The sequence below is a fragment of the Rhineura floridana genome, chromosome 4 (assembly GCF_030035675.1).
Source record: "Rhineura floridana isolate rRhiFlo1 chromosome 4, rRhiFlo1.hap2, whole genome shotgun sequence".
Classification (NCBI taxonomy): Eukaryota; Metazoa; Chordata; class Lepidosauria; order Squamata; family Rhineuridae; genus Rhineura; species Rhineura floridana.
Genome location: NC_084483.1, coordinates 138,391,041 through 138,412,211, shown reverse-complemented (window position 1 = coordinate 138,412,211; position 21,171 = coordinate 138,391,041). Strand labels below are relative to the sequence as shown.

At 43.1% G+C, this 21,171-nt stretch overlaps 1 protein-coding gene across 1 annotated transcript in view; it reads right to left on the bottom strand.

Annotated features, from left to right (window-relative positions):
- Positions 1–21,171, bottom strand: part of RYR2 (ryanodine receptor 2) — a 725,812-nt gene that overhangs the window by 18,203 nt on the left and 686,438 nt on the right. The window contains exons 93-97 of the mRNA XM_061624580.1: positions 13,550–13,768; positions 12,367–12,497; positions 10,698–10,740; positions 2,362–2,495; positions 747–807 (exon numbers count right to left, since the gene is read on the bottom strand). Coding sequence (XP_061480564.1) covers positions 747–807; positions 2,362–2,495; positions 10,698–10,740; positions 12,367–12,497; positions 13,550–13,768 — 588 coding nt within the window. The remainder of the gene's footprint in view (positions 1–746; positions 808–2,361; positions 2,496–10,697; positions 10,741–12,366; positions 12,498–13,549; positions 13,769–21,171) is intronic.

Here is a 21,171-nt window from a genome sequence, read left to right as displayed (position 1 = left end):
ACAAGAATTAGGATCTGGGAAGAACCACTGCATCTCATCAGCATCATCCACTGAACCCATCGAGATGATCTTGTACAATTTCATGTGGTCTAACTAACAGCTTTGCAATGTGTTCACTTCTAGTTTTGAAATTATGAATACTGGTAACTACTAATAAAACAGCATGGGGAAATGCTTGTTTATTGTAGTATTCATAGCCAACAGTCTACTTCACCAAATGCAAAGCTAAACAATCTGTTACATGTGATAAATGGACTTTCACCAATACAATACAATAAAACTAATGCCATATTTAATCAGTACATAGCATGAAAATTGCCTTTATCCATGAAAATAATAATGTTGAGTCAATACTGTGCAGCTTGGTTGTCTGTATCATCAGCCAAGTGGTAAGGAGCATTGTACTGCACCAGTCCTGTACAATCTGGTGACCTCCAGATGTTGTTGAACTCCAACTCTCATCAGCCCCAGCCAGCATGGCCAACAGTCAGGGACAATGAAGTCCAGCAACACCTGTAGGGTACCAGGCTGGGGAAGGCTGTGCTGCACAGTAGGTAAAATGTACAATGGAATGGTCATATGTATATGTCCAGAGTCTTAATATAAAAAAACATATATTTTCAAGTTCAGTGTTTGAATATTCAAACCTCACACCCTAAACCAGTTCTCTGCTTTAGTGCTCCAATTTATAGTTGATGAACTAAACTTACATTATCAGTGAAAACAGCTCCTAATTTCCAACTTACATTATCAGTGAAAACGACTCCTAATTTCCACATCTGATACTTTACATCAATAGAATTCAGCCTGGGGGAAAACATATAAAAGACACAACAGGAAATAACACTATATTCAATATGTAAAGGATACCTCATTCTACCTAGGTATCAAGTCTATGACTTTGACATGACACAGTATCATTCCAAGAGGAGTTTCTATGTAAAAACAAAAATGGTAGCACCAGATCCTGCCCCAATTCTTTTTTAACCCAGAAGACCCGTCATAGCAATGACTGAGATTAGAACTATATTTATATGAATTAATTCTGTAATGTTTTTTTAGATGTCTTCTGGGTAGAAACAAATATGGCAGCTGCCAGTTGGTGGCTACTGGGGTTTTTTCTCACCCTAAATTTCACCCCTGCCTCAAATCAATCTTACACACTCCATCCTTGAAATGTTTCCATACACACACTTCACCATCTGAAAATGGGATGGCAAAATTGGGGAGGGCATTTTAGCCTAGCCCTAGAAAGGTTCTTTTTCAGGGGGACAATATGGTAAGATTAGAACTATAGCTTGAACTTCTCCTGATATTTTGGGATCAGAGGGAAAGGTGCGAAAGCCAACCAACCAGGTGGCTTTGCACGCGGCCCCAGGCAGACTAACTATCTGCACCTGGCACCAGGGGTCATGCCCCACTGAGGCTGGGCTGGGTGCAAAAAGCAATCCCCCCCTCCAACAGCGAAGCTGGGGTAGGGGACCAGGATCGCCATTGTCTCTGCTTTTCTATTTCAATGAAACCTGAACCTGGAAGGTTCTACACCTGTGGAAGCCAGTTACCAATATAAACATTCCTTCTACCAAGATTCTGACACCTATAATTTATTTTTGTTATAGTCATTGGAGTCCAGAGTCTCCAATGAGTTCAAATCCCCACTCATGTCTCCTGGGTGCAAAGGGCCAGCTAAAGACCATTCCCACAGTGAGTGGCTCAGGGGTTACGTGCCCTGCTACCTGTGCAGCCATGGGCAAGCTGCATAGTCCCAAGTAGCCCAGTTGCCCCCCAGCTGGCAGTTGTGGATAAGGAAGGGGCTGGCTTGTGCAGCTGTGGCAAGCTGAGCAGGCCCTAGCCAGCTGGGGAGGACTAGCCTCAGAGGGAGGCAATGGTATACCCCCTCTGAATACCGCTTACCATGAAAACCCTGTTCATAGGGTAGCCATAAGTCGGGATCGACTTGAAGGCAGTCCTTTTCCATTTTCCAATCCAGATAAAGGTTGTCATACGTAGGTTCCAGTGAAATTAATGGGACAATCACATCTTTAGTATCTCTAACTGTATAAAGTTTGGGGCCTCACTCACTGCCAAGACAAGGATGTTGCCAAGATAGAAACTGCTGGCAGCTGTTGTGTAAAAGTTATCTGTTGTCATCTTCTCGGCACAAATGCAGTAAGGCAGCTGAATCCTCAAATTTCTCATTAGCCCAATGACAAAACTCTATAGGTGCAAGTACTGCTGATGTGGCAAAAACTTGAGAATCTCATCACTATAACTAGTCACTCTTTAAAAGAATAAAAAGAGCTGTAGGTTCAACAACAAATGAAAAATGCTTGTTTTTTTAAGCAAAGTACTGAAACTTACACAGCTGATAAAGAACTATCTTTTTTAGGTTTCTTTTTTTCTCGGGCATCACTAAAATCCAAAGCAGCTTTGTCCATCCCCAGCAATTCACTTATTCTGTCTTTTCCATAGAACTCTCCATATTTATCCATAACCTAAAACAATGAAAGTGATTATTCTTCTTCCCCGTTTTTCATCTGAAACCAAATTATTTCAATAGCCCAGTCACAATGCATGTATATAATATTGATTGATCAATGATCCACCAAAATGATAATAGAGCACTGACTCTAGCACAGCACATTTGAAATCTGCTATCAGAATAGCAGCAGCAGCTGTGAGCTTAAGGATGCATATACAGTGCCTTGCAAAAGTAATCAGACCCCTGACCAAAGCTCTCATATTACTGAATTACAAATGGTGCATTGTAATTTTGTTCTGTATGATATTTTATTTTGAAACACTGAAACGCAATATCAATTACTGTAAGGTGACATTGGTTTTATGTTGAGAAATGTTTGTAAGAAACATAAAAAACTGAAAAATGTTTGTAAGAAACATAAAAAACTGAAACATGTTGCTTGCATAATTATTCAACCCCTGTGCTGTGGAAGCTCCCAGTTTACACAGATGAAAGAAATTGCCCTATCGAGGACACAGTTACCTTACCATTGGCCTCCACCTGAGAACCATTAAAGTTGCTGTCACATTGTCAGGATAAAAAACCCACTGTTGAAGGATCATTGGACAGGCTGCGGATCTGAATGAAAATGAAGAGCATTCTATAGAAGTGAGAGATAATGCAATACAAATGCATAGATTAGGAAAAGGGTACAAAACAATATCCAAGTGTTTGGATATTGCAGTGAGCACAGGAAGTAATCAGAAAGTGGAAGCTGCATCACATCACCCAGGCACTGCCAAGAAAAGGCCATCCCTCAAAACTCAGCGCTTGAACAAAAGGAGACTTGTGAGAGAAGCCACAGAGAAGCCAACAATCACTTTGAAGGAGCTACAGAGTTCAGTGGCTGGGAGTGGAGTAATGGTGCACCAGTTAACCATATCAAGAGCTCTGCATAACACTGGCCTGTATGGGAGGGTGGCAAGAAAGAAGCTGTTACTCAAAAAGTACCATCTGAAAGCACATCTGGAGTTTGCCAGAAAGCATGAGAGTGCCCCAGCTGCGATGTGGGAAAAGGTTTTGTAGTCAGATGAGACCAAGATAGAGCTTTTTGGCCAAAACTCAAATCGTTATGTGTGGCGCAAACCTAACACTACCCATGCCTCAAGACACACCATCCCTACAGTGAAGTATGGTGGCAGCATCATGCTGTGGGGATGCTTCTCATCAGCAGGGACTGGGCATCTTGTTGAAACTGAAGGAAGAATGGATGGAACAAAATACAAGGAAATACTGCAAGAGAACCCACTTCAGTCCACTAAAAAACTGAAGCTTAGGAGGAAATTCACTTTGCAGCAGGACAATGATCCCAAGCACAAGGCCAAAGTAACATTGGAGTGGCTCAAGAACAAAAAGGTGAATGTCCTACAGTGACTCAGTCAAAGTCCTGATCTCAATCCCACTGAGAAACTGTGGTGCTCTTTGAAAATTGTGGTCCACAAGCAACGTCCAATCAACCTGAACGACCTGGAGTGAATCTGCCAAGAAGAATGAGCCAAAATCCTTCTGTGTGCAAAGCTGGTACATACTTACCCCAAAAGCCTTAAAACTATTATTGCAGTGAAAGGTGACTCTACCAAACATTAATGTGTGGGGGTTGAATTCTTATGTAAGTGATATGTTTTCAGTTTTTTATGTGTCTTACAAACATTTCCCAACATAAAACCAATGTCACCTTAAAATAATTGATTTTGAGTTTCAGTGTTTCAAAATAAAATACCATACAGAAGGAAATGGACCATTGGTCTCACCTGAAGGGTGGTTTTCCCAGGTATCATGCCATCAAGTGGGTTATAGCGCCATCTAGCATCCAAAGGCAAGAATGTATTGAAGTCAAGACCTGGGCTATTCCAGCCTCTCCCACTGCATTTCATTTGTGACGAGACCGAAGTGAGATATCTGGCCAGCCGTAATAAATTGTACAGGCACAACAGCAAGAAACATAAAGGCAACTGCCCAACTAAGGAACAGCCACCCCAAGAAAGGTCTTGACTCATTCACACATTATGAACTTATTAAATTTATATCCTTATCTGTAAAACATGCATGAAAGAATGATACAGTGCAATACACCCAGGCAGCCTCCAACAGGGAGGGCTGTGATGGCATGCTACCTGGGAAAACCACCCTTCAGGTGAGACCAATGGGGCCATTTTCCCCAGGTAGCATGCCATCACATGGGATGTACCAAAGCAGCCCTAACAGTGGACCACCCACTGCCTATATATGAGAAACAACCTGTTGTAGGACATGCCTCCCGAAAGAAGCATCAGTAGATACATATCAATCTATCTTATAATGCCTGATAAATGAGTCTGGGGTAGACATACTACCACTCTGCAAATATCTGCAAGAGGTGCATTTGTTACGAACACAGCTGTGGTAGCTGCAGACCTGGTAGAATGTGTTGTGATATTGCAAGGCACTGGAAGCTTGAGTGACCCATAGACCAGTCAATGCAGGCATGTAATCAACTTCTTTTTTCAGTGTCCTTGGGTGAAAGGATACAAACCAGGAATTCATTAGGCTTATGTCCTTGGTACAAAACAGGTAAATCGAGGGCTCTGCAAAGATCTAAAGAGTGCCAAGCTGTCTCAAGTGGATGGATGGGATTAGAGCTGAACGATGGAAGTACAATATTCTGGTTGCAGTCGAACACAAAACTTACTTTGGGGTCGAAAAAAAGGATCAGGGCATCACACAACTGGGTCCTTATGAAATACACAGAGATGGCAGGCCGATGATAATGCACCCAAGTCTGACACTCTTCTTGCCAAAGTGACAGCTACCCGAAAAAACGAACCTTGAAGGAGAGCAGTTGCAAAGGCATCATCCTGAGGGGTTCAAGGAGGGTGCTGCAGTGCTTGCAGTACCTTCTATAAACTCCAGGAAGGAAAATGGTGACACACTGCTGAAGAAAGGGGGGCAGCTGCCTATAAAAATGTTTAATCGGCCGATGCGAGCCCATGGAAACACTCGAAGGGTAACCAAACAAATTGAAGATATAGTGGAAGCCTGGTGACACAAGGTGTTAGCTGTCAATCCCATCTTCAGACCTCTATGAAGACACGGTAAGACTTGTTGGACTGTGGCTTGAGAAGGCTGAAGAGACCTGGAAGCACACCAGTCAGAGAAGGCGGACCATGCACTCTGGTAGATGCGATTTGTTGATGCCAGAATGGTATCAATACCCTTCTGTGATAGACCTGTGCGGATCAGCTGTGTCTGCTCAAATGCCAAGCCTTCAGGCTCAACCAGTTGGGATCAGGGTGCCAGACTGGTCCATGCAAAAGAAGATCTGATTTCATTGGATCTGAACTTGATGGCAGCCTCCAAGGATCTGCTATTAATAGGGCAAGCCGATCTGAGAATCACAGTCAGCGCAGCCAGTACATTTGATCCTGTTAGTGCCGAAGCTTCCACAGTGTTCTGCCCAGGAGGGAAGAGAATAGGAGACCGTCCAGCCAGGGGGTCAGAAGGGCCTCTACGGACTCCAGCCTTGTATCTAGGTACCTCAAGAAGTACTGGGGAAGCTGACAGTTGTGACTCAAAGGAAACAGTTCCACTGTCAGGTTGCCAAAATGAAGCTGGAGATGAAACACTGCCGGATGTAGGTCCCACTCTCCCGGAATCGCTTGTTGCCTGCTGAGCCAATATGCAGTGACCTTCAGAGCCCCACTGAAGTAATCTGCCTTCAAGGACAGCAGGCCCAATATAATTACAGCGTGATAGCGTGGCCTTCACCCAAAGGAAAAGAGCCCTAATGCCCCCTTGCTAGTTTTTATGTGGTTTCACGCAGGTATTGTCGTGACTGGAAGATACAAGGAGCCAGAAGGACTGCTCTCAACTCCAATTACACAAGATAAACAGTAAAGTGAGCCTTACCAAAACCAAACGTTTTGATAAGTGTAATAGGAAATGTTAAACTGTTATTAGTCACCCAGGGAACTGCTGATGACGGTCAGGACTTGAGTGAGCAATCCCCACCTTCCAGGAGAACTGCACCTCAGGACATACATGACTATGTAAGTAACTGTGAGTTTAGACTATGTGATTAATCTTGAGGCTAGTTATGCAAACAGCTAGTGAACAGAGTCTAGTTCGCTGAACAGCGAAATCAGCCTTAATAAGACTACATGGAATTTGTAATAGTCAACATCACCAGGGACCTGCTGGTGACGACTCTGCCTAGCAACCAGGTTCATTTATGTTATTCTGCTAAGCACCATTTACCAAGGATGATAACCACGGGATCCTTAGAGCCTTCAAGGAAGTCCCTGGATAAATCCAAAAATTTTCTCAGACAGTTATGAAGGTTGCAACTGTTCAGAGTAGCAAGCTGGAGCTTTGCATTAAAGCCCCCAAAATTAGATAGGGCAGAAACCTCATGTAATAGACAAACTGTATTACTCATTACTTCCCCCACACACACCAGGATGAATAAAAAGTCCCCCTCCATATGGAAGTCACCGGATAAATTTAGAGGTTTACACCACCAGTTCTGAAGAGCTAGCAAAACTCTACATAGTCAGTTATGAATGGCTGCAAAGGTTCACGCAGACAGTTATGAAGGTCTGAGACCTTGAACTGAAGCTCATGCAATTCATATAACTGAGGGCCATATAGGAGTCACCAGGTTATGAAGCCTGCAAAATTTACAACAGCCATGAAGGATAGCAACTGTTCAAAGGGACAGAGTAGAGCTTTCAGCTGGAGCTCAAAAAGCAGTTCATATATCTTCAGTATACCGAGGAGCCACCACATTATTATACCTTAGAGGAGCCACCACATTATTCCGCTGTTGCCCCTGGAAGTGGCCTGCTATCTGTTCAGGCCTAAGGAAAAAAGGGAAATAAAATATTGCTTCCAATGAAAAAGATCAGACATAATTCCTGCCGAGGACTATGCCATCTCTCTGCCCAAAGCTTCTGGAGAAACAGCTGGGCCCCTTTTTCCAGTCACTAGACAGAATGACAGGAATTCCTCAGCAGAGGACTACACCATTTTGTGCCCAAGGAATCTGGGTAGCAACCTAGGCCCTTTCCCCAGGGTTCTGAGTGACAGGCCAAGCCCTTCCAACAGTCACTGGACAGACTGAGAAAGCATTGCCCATTACTTTCCACAAGCAGCATCAATACCAAGATTGCTGCTCAGGTGCAATTTCTGAGGAGACACATGCCATGCCTGCCTGGCAGCCAGCTAAACAGGGGAGGCCTGGTGCTTGGAGGTCCTGTACTTGAGGCCTTGAACCTCATAATGGATTGGGATATGAGGGAAAGGCAATGCTGCTCCACATCTGAAAACTGATTGACATTGTATACACTCACCTGTTGCCTGGCCTGCCGCTGGTGCTTGAGTCACCATGTTATACACGCACGTGAATGAGGGGTGCGGTATCTTTAGTCAAACACACACACTGGGAGAGGGGAGCAGTGTGAATGGGGAGCACCAGTACATGCCCACGGACGAGGGGAGCACTACAGCCCCGAGTGCACTTCAGCCCAGAGTGCACTTCTAGCATTGAGCACGATGATGTTGGGGATCAGGTACACGCACATGGTAGGAGGGTGCAGTACAGCTCCAATGCCCTTTCAAATTCTTGGTTGTCTCACTCTTTTTCTTCAAATAAAGGTAAGGTTACTTTAGCTATATATGCCTTATATATCCCCCTGTATATACACAATTACCTTTACCACATATAAATGCCCCTATATGGGGGGGGGAGAAGAAACAGAGGGCTAAAAAAACCCTAACTAAAAAGAGTGGGAATAAACAAACTGGTGGGTGCGCCAAAAGGCGGGAAAAGGTAAAATAAGTGGCTGATGCAAATGTCAACAGCGGCTGTTAGCAGCACTTGCTGCCAGTTAATGAAATGCGAGGGGAATGGGGGGGGGCGTATCAAAAAACTACCACCTCGGAGTTGACCGGAGCCACAGCTGTGAGCTCTGGTTTAGTTCTTCCACACCACAGCTGTGAGCCCCGAGATGAGGAAGGTGAGGGGGGGAACAGCCACTACTGCTGCGAGCTCCAGGCAGGCCGCACTAACAGGCCCCGCCTCCCCAATCGTCAACCAGAGCCACCGCCTCAAGCCCCAAGACGAAGAAGGCAAGAGGGGAAAGAGCCACCATCGTGCGCTCCAGGCGGACTGCACTAGCAGATGCCACCACCTCAACTGTTGACCGCAAGCCCCGAGACAAGAAAGGTGAGGGAGGGGAAGAGCCTCTGCCACACGCTCCAGGTGGGCTGCGCTAGCAGGCGCTACCTTCCCAACTGTCGACTGGAGCTGCCACCGCAAGTCCCGAGACAAAGAAGGTGAGAGGAGAAAGAGACGCTGCCACAAGCTCCAGGCAAGCTGTGCTAGCAGGCGCTGCCTCCCCAACCATCAACCGGAGCTGCTGTCTCAAGCCCCGAGACAAAGAAGGTGAGAGGGGAAAGAGCCACTGCTGTAAGCTCTAGGCGGGCTGCGCTAGCAGGCGCCGCCATCCCAACCATCGACCGCAGCTGCAGCGCAAACTCCAGTTCAAAACCGAAAACCAGGTAGGAGATAAGGAGGGCTTAGCAATCCAGAGGTGAGGGGGGGAATACCAAACCCCATAAACCCCAGAAATGAGGGGGGGGACTGCCAAACCCCATAATAATGGCAATATGGGGGGAGAAGAGCTGAGAGAAGGGAGGAAGGATTAGGAAGAAACAGCCCCCAACATCCTCTTCACACACACTTTTGTACAGAAATCCTAGTACATGCAGATAGACTTGTTCACTACACATAGATAGAACTGCCTCGGACGAAGGTAAGAATGAACTAGAGTGGGAGGGGATGGAGCAGCCCAGGTCTTGACTTCAATACATTCTTGCCTTCGGATGCTAGATGGCGCTATAACCGACATGATGGCATGCTACCTGGGGAAAATTACAATGTGCCATTTGTAATTCAGTAATATGAGAGCATTGGTCAGGGGTCTGATTACTTTTGCAAGGCCCTGTACATCACACATTTAAAGCATATGATTTCCCCCCAAAGAATTCTGGGAACTTTACCCCTCACAGAGCTACAATTCCCGGCACCCTTAACAAATTACAGTGGTTGTGGTGGAGTGGTTACATGCAAATGGAAAGATAAAATGATTCTACCAATATAAGTAACATTTATTTATTTATTAAATTTATATCCTGCCCCTCCTCCCAGAAGGAGCCCAGGGTGGCAAAAAAAACACTATCTTAAAAACAGACTTTAAAATATATTACAAAACACCTTTAAAAACATCTTTTAAAAAAAGCTTTAAAAACCTCAATTCCAACACAAAAAATGTTAAATGTATGTGCAAATATAGGCTATTTATGTATATTGCGTAAATCTTATAATTCATATTATACCTGTTAGATGACAGGAAGAGGAAAGGAAATACTGGACCATAGTTAAGGTGTAAACAGTGCTCTCTCATATCCATAATATGATCAGTGCTGTCAGAGGACCTATGTTTGGGGTTTCATGAACAGTGCAGGCTGCTGCAGCGACTTCTGCTGTGGTCACAGTTAGGATGGACAAATAGTCTTGATTGGGTCCGTGCCATTTGCTCATGAGTAGACCGGCAAGTACCCTCTTATCTGAGCAATATTTATTTATTTATGAAAAATCCTCAAAATCCACACACTTTCAAAACATTTAAATTGTTTTAGAAGTACTTACAAAGTGGTCTGAGGGTTTCCCTGGTTATTTTTTAAAAAAACTTTCTAGGTCCTTTCAGCAGCTTGAAAATGTGTTGCTTGTTCTGCTTGTTCAAAACCTTTGAGGAAAAAGGCTCTGGAAGTGGCAGCATGTTATGATGTGCCACCCTTTCCTGGGTAATTGTACAGAAAAAAGATAGCTTGCCCCCATGTACATAGGTAGCCATCTCTTTTTTCCATACGGCCCACCTGAGTTTTAAAAAAACACAATTTGAGCGAACCATGCTTGGAAAGTTTGTAGATCTTAATCTGCATGGTTCAGGCATAATCCCCTGAAATTATGGAGGATCAAAATCCTCCCCCCTCTCTAGTCATAGTTCTCTGAAATGGAGCCAATATGGTTGCATCAACTAATGGACCAACTCATAATGATACAAAAAGTTTTATTTCAGGAATTTAGACTAAGCTATTTGCAAATAAAATTCACATTTCAACAATAATCAAACATTACCTTTCTTTTCACAAACTTGTCCCAATAGTTGTTAGGAAATGACCTAAAGATATGACGGAGTAAGATATCACTCATAAAAGTCTACATATTTTTTCTGAATTGTAAATTCACAGGTAATACTGTTGCAGGAATTGCCTACATAACAGTTAAACACAGCTATCTAACACAAAAGTATTTCTTAGAGGGAAAAGGCGTTCAATTCCTCTGTTAGGCTGCTAATGGCTTAAAGGCTACTACCAGTTTTTGATCTGGATACCAAGTAGTGGGGCATCAGGACTTCTTTGCATTCCTGCAGTCATTGTTATGCTTAGTTTTCCTTAAGCAGACTAACTTCCTTTTCAGGGATCTGACCACTAAGAAGATGTGAGGACAAAATTTGGATAGTACCCCCCCCCCAAAAAACAAAAAAAACAAAACAGAGATGTGGAATCTGTGGCCTTCCAAAAGTTGCTGGACTACATCTCCCATTGTCCCTCCATATTGGCCGGGCTGATGGGAACTGCAGTCCAACATCATGTGGGAAATAGGCATTTATTTTAATTTTCCTCTTTTCTTCTCTTTTCCTCAATACAGTTGCAACTAAATGGTTGTGGCAGCCCTGGTTACTCTAACAATATAATTATTTAGAAAACCTTGATAACTGTATGTGCAAATATAGGCCATTTATATAACATAAACCTTATAATTCATATCAAACATATTTCCTTCTATATCCAATCCTAGAATAGATTATTAAGAAAGGCAGGCTACAGATGTTTGTTCTGACTGCTTTACTGCTTCCCTCATGGGCCCATCAAAAAGTGTACTTCCATATGACTTAGAAATCTGAAATTTGGTACACATGTTGTCCTGATTACTAAAAGTTCCAATAGGAATGTCCTCCTCCACTAGTGCGTACTCTCTATTCAGGTGTATAACACAGCAACAGAACTCCCACAGCATAATTCTGTCTCATGTGAAGGTTAGTTTACTATGTACTGGAAGTGTTGGCCTCTATCATTAAACAAAATTAATTTTGTATATTAGATGCAAAAGTGCCCTTTAGGGCTTTTCTACTGATTATTATGTGTGTACTAAATTTGCTTTTTGTGGGTAGAAGAAGTATCTCATCTTCTTTTCAGGGAGAAATGTACAAATTTCCCATTTTAGTTATTGGGCTGGGGCAATGTGTGTACCAAATTTCAGGTTTTAAACCAGTGTTGATGTCCTTTAACCATTTGGAAATACACTATCAGCTGGTTATTTTTATATATAGATATATAGATGCTACACTATACTTTTTTTAAAGAAAGAATGAAACATGAACAATAAATAATTTGATGTGTTCACCTTCCATGTGTTAGATGGATTTTTAAAAATCTGGCTTTTTAATATAAGTAAAGCTTAACCAGTTTGACTGTATGAATCAACATTTCATTTTTCCTCACAGTGATATTAAGTGCATGCTCAACTTCTTTCATTCATAGTAATAGCACCGTAAACAGAACTGTTATTTGCAGAATTGATTTTTTAAATTATTGACATAGCTAAAATGTACCCTAGATAGCTATAGCTTTCTCAAGGTTTGGGGGTTTTCTGTGCTGTAGATGTGTCTGCTGCCAAAACTGAGAGGGAATTACACAAGCTATCTAGCTTCAGAAAATATAAGCAGTAAAGAAAAAAGACTCACTGTGTGTTGATTACTAATCTATCCCACTGCCCTTTAATGTCATCTTCTGAAGGCTGTTCTGTAATATACAGCCCATCAAATTCTAATTTCCGTGCAACTTCTTTTTCTCGTTTAAATATAACCAGTGGAACCTGCAATTGAAAATAAACATACAAACATTTAATTTACATGCACTACAGCACTTAGAGCAGCTATAATTTATGAACAGCTAGCTGTTGGGGAAAATCCAAAAACTGAATGAATCTGTACAAGCTCTTAAAAGAATCGAGTTGGATCCATTACAGTCCTTGACCTATTTGGGGAAAAGCCCTTCCACAAACAGAAGATGCTATGAGTCCCTTGGTCACAGAATGGAAAAGAATTTATTTTCACCAGTGCATCCTTCTGCCTCACCACCTCCCACAGACCCTCTGCTTTCGTCTGGAGCGAATTTTCACGGGGCAAAAGAGACTGCAGGAAGAAGAATCTCTTCCCTCCCCATCCATGAGCAGGAGCATTCTGTGGGCAGAAATCTGTTATTTCAAAGAAAAAGCAATGATTCCAGAGCAAACCCTAAATAATAAGAAGAAAGTTTACTGAGACAACTGCTATTTTACCAGTCACATACCAAAAATGAATTTGCTTTATTTGCCATTACAGCAAAACATAGTACCACTTGCCCAAGATTTTCCAATGAGGAACATGCAAACAAGGTGAAAATTTGTACTAGTCCAATCAACAACAGCCTGTTGTTTTATGATAAATTGCTTCCCATTTCTATTGGCCAATGTTCCCTGCTCCTCGCTCCTGAATGTAGCACCACTCCAGTTTCAGAGCAACATCTTATTCACATTAGGATATATTTAGGCCAGACAGTGACATCAATGTGCACATTTTCAATCTATCACATAGGAATGGGTGGATTTCCATGGTTTCGTGCTGCTATTGCTCCATTAGTGCATTTGGCGCAGCATTCCATACCACCCTCCTTCCAATTTAATACAACTTTCTTGGCACCATTTTTTTAAAACAAGAGCTTCAGCAGCCCCAGTGCATTTCTTATATATATCACCCTGGAAATTTTAATGGAAGGAATTATAAAAATCTTTGAAATAAACCACACACAAACTAAACCAAATCTTTAAAGATACAAGGCATCATTTGTTACTGCTTTAACAGAATTATATTAATTCCTTGTCCTTACTTTCAGACAGTAATATCCAATGATGCAGAAAAATGAGATGACTGTGTGCAGAATTGCTAAAATACGGAGTGTAGGTTCCATGTAGCCGCTGCTTTCTTCAAGAACATAGTGCACTGTGATGATTGTATGAGAAGGACTTTCCAGGCTGCTTAGGTTGAAGTTTTCAGCAATATTAACCACAGGAACCTCCTTTTCTTCAGCCACTGCAGATGTGGAGACCTGTTGAAATAATTTGAAGTGAGTAGAAAAAATGGAAATGCTCTTACTTTGAATTTCTGTTCTCAGTGTGTCCTAGAGGGCATTCCTGATACATGAGATGGCATGTTCTCCTGGAGCATTCAACACAATGTTCTTCTCCAGGAGGAGGGGCCACCTGACTCCCAGACCAGGCTGGAAGATCCACTAACCCCTCTACCTTTTCTGAAAGATATTGAAACTATGCCTGTTGGCATATTGAAAAAAAGTTAACAATAATCATTACAGTGCTAATAGTCATGGTAAAACAGACTAGAGTCATAGTAAAAAACAGCAACCCATTTAAGGAGTTCCTACCTTCCTTCCCTATATTTGTGGCACTGGCAAAAGCCAAAACTGCCAATGTACACTGGTCCCAAGAAGGAAGAGGTGGATGAAATGCCCCCCAAGAGACTCTGTGAACAGAAACTCAAGGTCAGGAAGTTTCCATTTTTTTTCTCCAGAGGATCCTGGAGGGCATTCCTGATGTATGGGACTTAAAAGAGCACTGAATTTGTCACAGGGTGGGCTTCCTGATTATCAGATCCATTAACTCAACACCTTCTGCAGAACCTTGCTCCTGAAGGCTGAATCCGCGGAAGACAAGGCATCTATCTTATAATTTTGTGTGAAAGTACGGACTGCAGCCCATATATCTAGGATAAGAAAATCCCCCTTAAAGGGGGAGGTAGAACCCCCCCAACACACACACTGAATGGGATCTAATACCACTGGAGATTCCTTGCCCAGAGTTTGGTATACAAGGATAATAAATTTCTTTAGTCACCTAGAAATAGTGGACTTTAGTCACCTTAACACCGAAATTATTAGGCTGAAAAGAAATAGTGTCTCAGTTTTCCTATGGAATGATGTATGAACCAGATCAAAACAATGTGCTCAGCACACATCAAGCTTGTGCCAATTCTTGTTTAAAATGAACAAGACTGAGACAAAATGACGACAGTGCAATCTCCCTTGATCTATGAAACAAATAATTCATCTTTGGCACATAGGATGGGTCTCTTTGTAAAACTACCTTGTCTATATAGAAAGTAGATAACTGAGGATCCGCTAACAGTGCCCCCAACTCTGAAACCTTGTGAGCCAATGTTGTGGCCACCAAAAATACTGTTTTAAGGGAGAGCAGTTTTTAGAAGCATGAACTCAAAGGGGCTGCCCATCACTGGCATTAGAACCCAGTTGATATTTCACAAGGGAAATTATAAATGGATTAGGCAGAGCCACCTCATCAGAAACCTCTTGATATAATTAAACTGAAGTATTTCCTGCACAAAACAAAATACTATCAAATGCTACCACCTGTCTTTTAATGGTGCTGATACTTAATCCTTTATTCAATCCCACCGGCTGGAGTTCTAGAACTTCCTTGATTTCCTTACATAATTACATATAATTGCATAATTACACTATGCAAGGAGGCCTTCCAAGTCTCTGAATACACCCTGTTCACAGACTTCCTCTGAGAAGAAAGGAGTGTATATCCAGTACCTAACGCAGAATAATCCACCTTAGTCAGCCATTGCCTCTTAACCTCCTGGCTGGTAACTGGAAGACCTATGGTTGTGAATGAAAAACTGGTCTCTGAACCAGAAGGTCTGTCCTGTTAGTCAAATGCCAGGGACTCTGAATCATAATGCTAAACAGGCCCAGAAACCACAGCCAGCTCAGCTAATAAGGAACTATAAGAAGAATTTTGGCTGATATCCATTTGAACTTGTGAATCATGTTGGGAATTAGTGGAAACAGTGAAGAGACATGTAAGAGCCCTCTTGGTCAGACCTGACTGAGGGCACTTGTACCTTCTGCTCCCAAGGTTGGAAGCCTCAAGAAGAACTTCCGAATTTGTGTTTTTTCTGCCATAGAGAACAGGTCTATTATTGGATGGCCAAACATGCTTATCAACATTCAAAATACGTGAGGACCGACTGTCCACTCAGAATCCTGGCCCAATATTCAACTCATCCAATCTAAATGTCCTTGCCAGATGTTCCACTTTGATCAAAGACATGCATGTCTCCAACCATGTCAACAACTCCTTGGCCAACTTGTTCACGGAGGCTGAGCGAGTTCCCCCTTGTTTGTTATTACAGGCCTTGGTCCTTTTATCACATAGCCCTTCCCTTCTCCATCCATTGGGATGACTGAAGAAGTCGTGAGAGCAGCTATTGGCATATCTGTAGCCAACACATTGTTGTGTCCATAAGGCGGTAATGTTTATTAACCAATATATGGATGTGCGTTATTCTAGTTGGGTTAACCCACTCAGATTTCAATACCCTCTTGAAGATTTCAAGAAGAGGTGCCATGGCAGGTTTAGGTGGACCCTGGAGGAAGTCAGATTTAGTTTTCTTAGGGGCAACGAACGGCAGCTGATCTTCTGGTTTAGGTTGTTCCTTCCTTCATGAAATGTGTTACATACTTTGGCTAGGAGACTGGGGAAGAAATCTGGAGAAAATGTCTCCCCTCATCTTTCCATGGGTTTCAATCCCACTCCCAAAAACCCAGGAGAACCTGGAAGTTGTAACACCTGACGTTAATGTTTCCACCCCTCCCAAGGCAATTTTGAAGAACACTCTCCTTACAACATGGGCTCTGAAAGGACTGCAGTAAGAGGGAGAAACATTGCTAGACAGGTAGGCTCCTCCCTTTATTAGTAAGCTATAAAACCTGTAGGCAGAGTTCCAAAACTCTGTAAAGGGTAAAAAAGGGAGAGGCCCTAACGTCATCTGAACATGCACAGAAAAGAAGTCTTCACGGTGAGTCCCAGTTGTCTTTTTCCCCATGCATGTTGATGAAATCAAGTGGGAAGTACCAAAGCAGACCAATGTAGGGTGGGAGAAAAACTACAAAGGCCTACTCCACTGGGAAAATGTGTTGGAGCACCCATTTCCTAAGGCTGCTTGGGCAGAAGCATGCATGTCCACTTTATAATGTCTGGTAAATGCATTGGGACTAGCCCAGGTCACTGCCCTACAGATTTCTAGTAAGGGTACATTGAAACAAAAAGCTGCAGATGTAACTGCTGCTCTAGTAGAGTGAGCAAACATTTTTGAAGGTGGTGTTAAGTGCAAACTAGAGTACAAAAGAGTAATACAAGCTCAAAGCCATCCTGTGAAAGTGGAGTTAGAGACCTTCTTCCCCAAGGAGGAAAGGTGGAAAGAAACAAACACGTCTGATTTTCTAAAGATCCTAGAGAAGTACACTTTTAAGGCCCTTCTGTCATCCAAAGAATGAAAGACTTTCTCAGTAGGATGTTGAGGAGATGGATGTTGAGGAGATGGGCAGAAGTAAGTAAGTCTGAGTTCCTGTTAACAACAGAAGTGAGAAATAACTTTAGGAAGGAAAGAGGGGTTCGTTCAGAGGACCACTCTGTCCTTGTGAAAAACACAGAAATGTTTGGACACAGAAAGGATATTCAATTCAGAAATCCTCCTAGTGGAGGTGACTGCCACCAGAAAAAGGACTTTAAAGGATAGCAAGCGAACAGACACAGATTTCAAGGGTTCAAAGGGAGGTTTCTGCACGGTGATAAAACCTTATGTAGGTCCCACATGGAAACCTATGCTGAGTTGCAGGCAATAACAGTGTGGCTCCATGATGGGAATGCTTAAGGTAAGGATGTGAACCTACGGAGTTATCAGGATCCTTGGAAAGTATAGAAAACAAGGCTGAGGCTTGGCATTTCAGAGTGTTTGGTCTTAAGCCCATAGAGAGGCCATCTTGTAAAAAGGAAAAGAGAGTGCAAATTCTGCCCTTCCTTGGGTGGATCTCTCTTGGTGCACCAAGTAGAAAATACTTTCCATGTATTCTGATACAGTCGAACTGGTGAATGTTGTCTGAAGGGCAACAAAGTATTATTAATGACATAGCGAGGCCCACTTTGATGAAGCACCTCTGTTCAATTTCCAAACATGGAGGTTCAACAGGATGGATTGGGGTGAAAAAGAGCCCTGAGACAGGAGATCTGGCCAAGGAGGAAGAGGCCAAGGGGGAGCAGACACCAAGCTGACCAGGACTGAAAACCAAGACCTATGGGGCCAGAAAGGAACCACTAGTGACATTGTTGCTCATTCCTCCAGGATCTTTTTCAGTACGCATGAGGGAAAGGAGGGAATGCATACAGGACCCCAGGAGGCCAAGGAATTGAGAGGGCATTGACTGCTTCTGCTGTTGGAACTGTGTATCTTGCAAAGGACCTTTTGAGCTGGCAATTGGCTGGTGACTTGAAGAGATCCACCTGGATGTAGCTGAAGTGGTGAAGAATTGCCCTGAAGGGACTTGGGTATAATTTCATTCACCTTGCTGAAGCCTTCATCTACTTAGCCAATTGGCCTGGATGTTGTTGCCCCCTTTTAGATATTCTACTGTTAAAGATGGAACTGTTTTACTCACCAGAAAGGTGTTTCTCAGTGGGCGCCAGGACACCGCCAAGTGGGTATTGTGTTCCTTGCTAGTGCTTGAGGCAGGAAAGAGTTAACACTCCAAACAGACCGTTAATGCGGCCCCTCCCACGGAGTGCTAGTTCGCCGTCTGGCCAAGCTTAAAAAATATAAACTTATACATATCTAAAAAACCGTGACAACATTAACTGTAATTATCACGAAAACATACACTTTACACTTAAGTTGTAAAAATAACTATACAGTCTCTACTCAGAGCGACTGCAACCTCCACTGAATGATACATGGGAGAGGAGTGATCATTGACTCTTCAGTGTCCACCCGTTTTATTATCATGTTTCCTGTCGTTTGTATCCCAGGGTGAGCGGTGTCCTGGCGCCCACTGAGAAACACCTTTCTGGTGAGTAAAACGGTTCCTTCTCCAGTGGGCACCAGGACACGCCCAAGTGGGATGTTCCAGAGCTGATGTATTGATTGGATGGGTACATAAATGTTCAGTGATCACTCAGGACCTGCTGAATAACTCGCCTCCCAAAGGCTGCTTCAGCTGAAGCATAAATGTCTATTTTATAATGTTTAGTAAAAGTATTAGGATTTGCCCAAGTGGCCGCCCTACATATTTCTTGAAGAGATGCATTTGTTGAATAAGCTGCAGTGGCAGCTGCTGCTATGGTGGAATGAGCAATGATGCCTGAAGGTAATGGTATGTTTAGAGAACTGTATGCTAAGGCAATGCAGCCTTTAATCCATCTCGCCAAAGTAGAGGAGGACACTTTTTTACTGAGAGTAGTTGGATGGTAAGAAACAAACAAAGAATCAGTTTGCCTGATTGGCCTAGTCCTATTTATATATACTTTAAGTGCTCTCCTCACATCTAATGAATGCCAAGCGTGCTCTAGAGGATGCTTTGGCAAAGGACAAAATGTTGGCAATACTAATTCCTGCTGACAGTGAAAAGCTGAATTAACTTTTGGAATGAAAGTAGAATCTGTTCTCAAAATGACTCTGTCAGTATGGAAGATACATAGATGTTTTGCCACCGAGAAAGCTCCGAGTTCAGATACTCGTCTAGCTGATGTTATTGCTATGAGAAATAATACTTTGAAGGAAAGTATTCGTAACACAGACGTTTTCAGTGGTTCAAATGGTGGCTTTTGAAGATCTGCCAAGACCTTGTGAAGATTCCAAGTTGGAAAACACTGATGAACAGGTGCCGACAATAGTGAAGCCCCTCTTAGAAATTGTTTCATATAGGGATGAGCTCCCAGTGATGCATAAGAAGACTTAGACAGCACTGTCGACAACACAGATGCTTGTCTTCTCAAAGTATTGGGTCTCAACCTATTCTTCAAACCATCATTTAAAAAGGATAACACCTCTGTAATTCCCGACTTCCTAGGTGTAACATGATTCCTACAACACCACTTCAAAAAGGCCGCCCAGGTATACTGGTAGCTTCTTATTGTGAACTGTCTTCTAGATGCCAATATTGTGGTTACCACTTCCGTTGGTAATCCAGCCCTCAGCAGTTTGCCCCGCTCAATTTCCATGCGGTTAAGCTCAACCATTGGAGATCGGGGTGGCGAAGTGGTCCTTGTAGCAGCAAATCTGGTCGAACAGGCAGACGCCATGGGGGCTCGACAGATAGGTTGACTAGCTCTGAGAACCATGGCCTCCTTGGCCAATCTGGCGCTAGTAGAACAACATTGGCCCTCTCCATCCTTACCTTTTTCATTACCCAAGATAGCAACGGAAAAGGAGGGGGAAAATACAGTGTCGCCTTCGGCCAAGGAGAGTTTAGGGCATCTACACTCTCTGCTCTGAGAGATGGATAGCGAGTGTAATACCTCTTCAGTTGATGATTGACATCTGAAGCAAAAAGGTCCACATCCATCCTTCCGAACCTTCTGCATATCTGTTTGAACACATCTTTGTGCAACTGCCACTCTCCTGGCAACACCTCCTGTCTGCTTAACCAGTCCACTTGTACATTGTCTACTCCCTTTATATATTCCGCTGTCAATGATTGTAGTGTGTGCTCTGCCCAGGAAATTAGTAGAGTTGCCTCCTGATGAAGAACCAGTGACTTCGTCCCTCCTTGACAATTTATGAACGCTTTCACACAGTTGTTGTCTGTTCTCAGCAGCACATGTTTGAGATGGAATAAAGGCACAAAATGTTGCAGCGCCAACTGTGCTGCCTGAAGTTCTAGTAAGTTGATGCTTTGGTTTGATTCCTGAGGAGACCAAGATCCCTGCAGGATTTGACCTCTGCAGTGAGCTCCCCACCCCTGGAGACTCGCATCTGATGTGACAGTCTCCTGTGGTGGGTCCTTTAAGGAAAGTCTTCTGCATAGATTGCAATCCTGTGTCCACCAATGAAGAGCAGTTCTCAGTCGTAACGTCAGAGGAACCTGGAGATGCATGGAATGTGCTATCTGCCACTGGTATAGTAACAGTGTCCATTGTAGAGGACGAACATGAAATCTGGCCCATGGCGTAACTTGGATAGTGGAAACAAGCATCCCTAAAACCTTTGCTAAGACCATTAAGTCCTCTGCAGGCTTCGCTAACAATGGTTGAACAACCAACTTTATCTTTTGAACTCTGTCTTCCAAAAGAGAAATTGTCTCCAGTTCCGTATCTATCATTGCTCCCAAATGCTGTAAACGTTGATGAGGGAACAAATGACTCTTGGGTATGTTGACTAAGAATCCATGATCGTGGAGAACTGCTAGTATGGTGTGAATGTCCTGATAAGCTGACGGTGCTGTGTGCGAACAAATCAGAATGTCATCTAAATATGGGTAAAGATTCAACCCATGTTGACGGAGTTGCGCAACAAGGGTCACCATGATTTTTGTGAAGACTCTCGGCGCTGAGGCCAAGCCAAACGGCATTGCCCTGTACTGATAGTGTTGATTGTTGTAAAAGAAGCGGAGGAACTTGCGGTGCTGCGGATGGATTG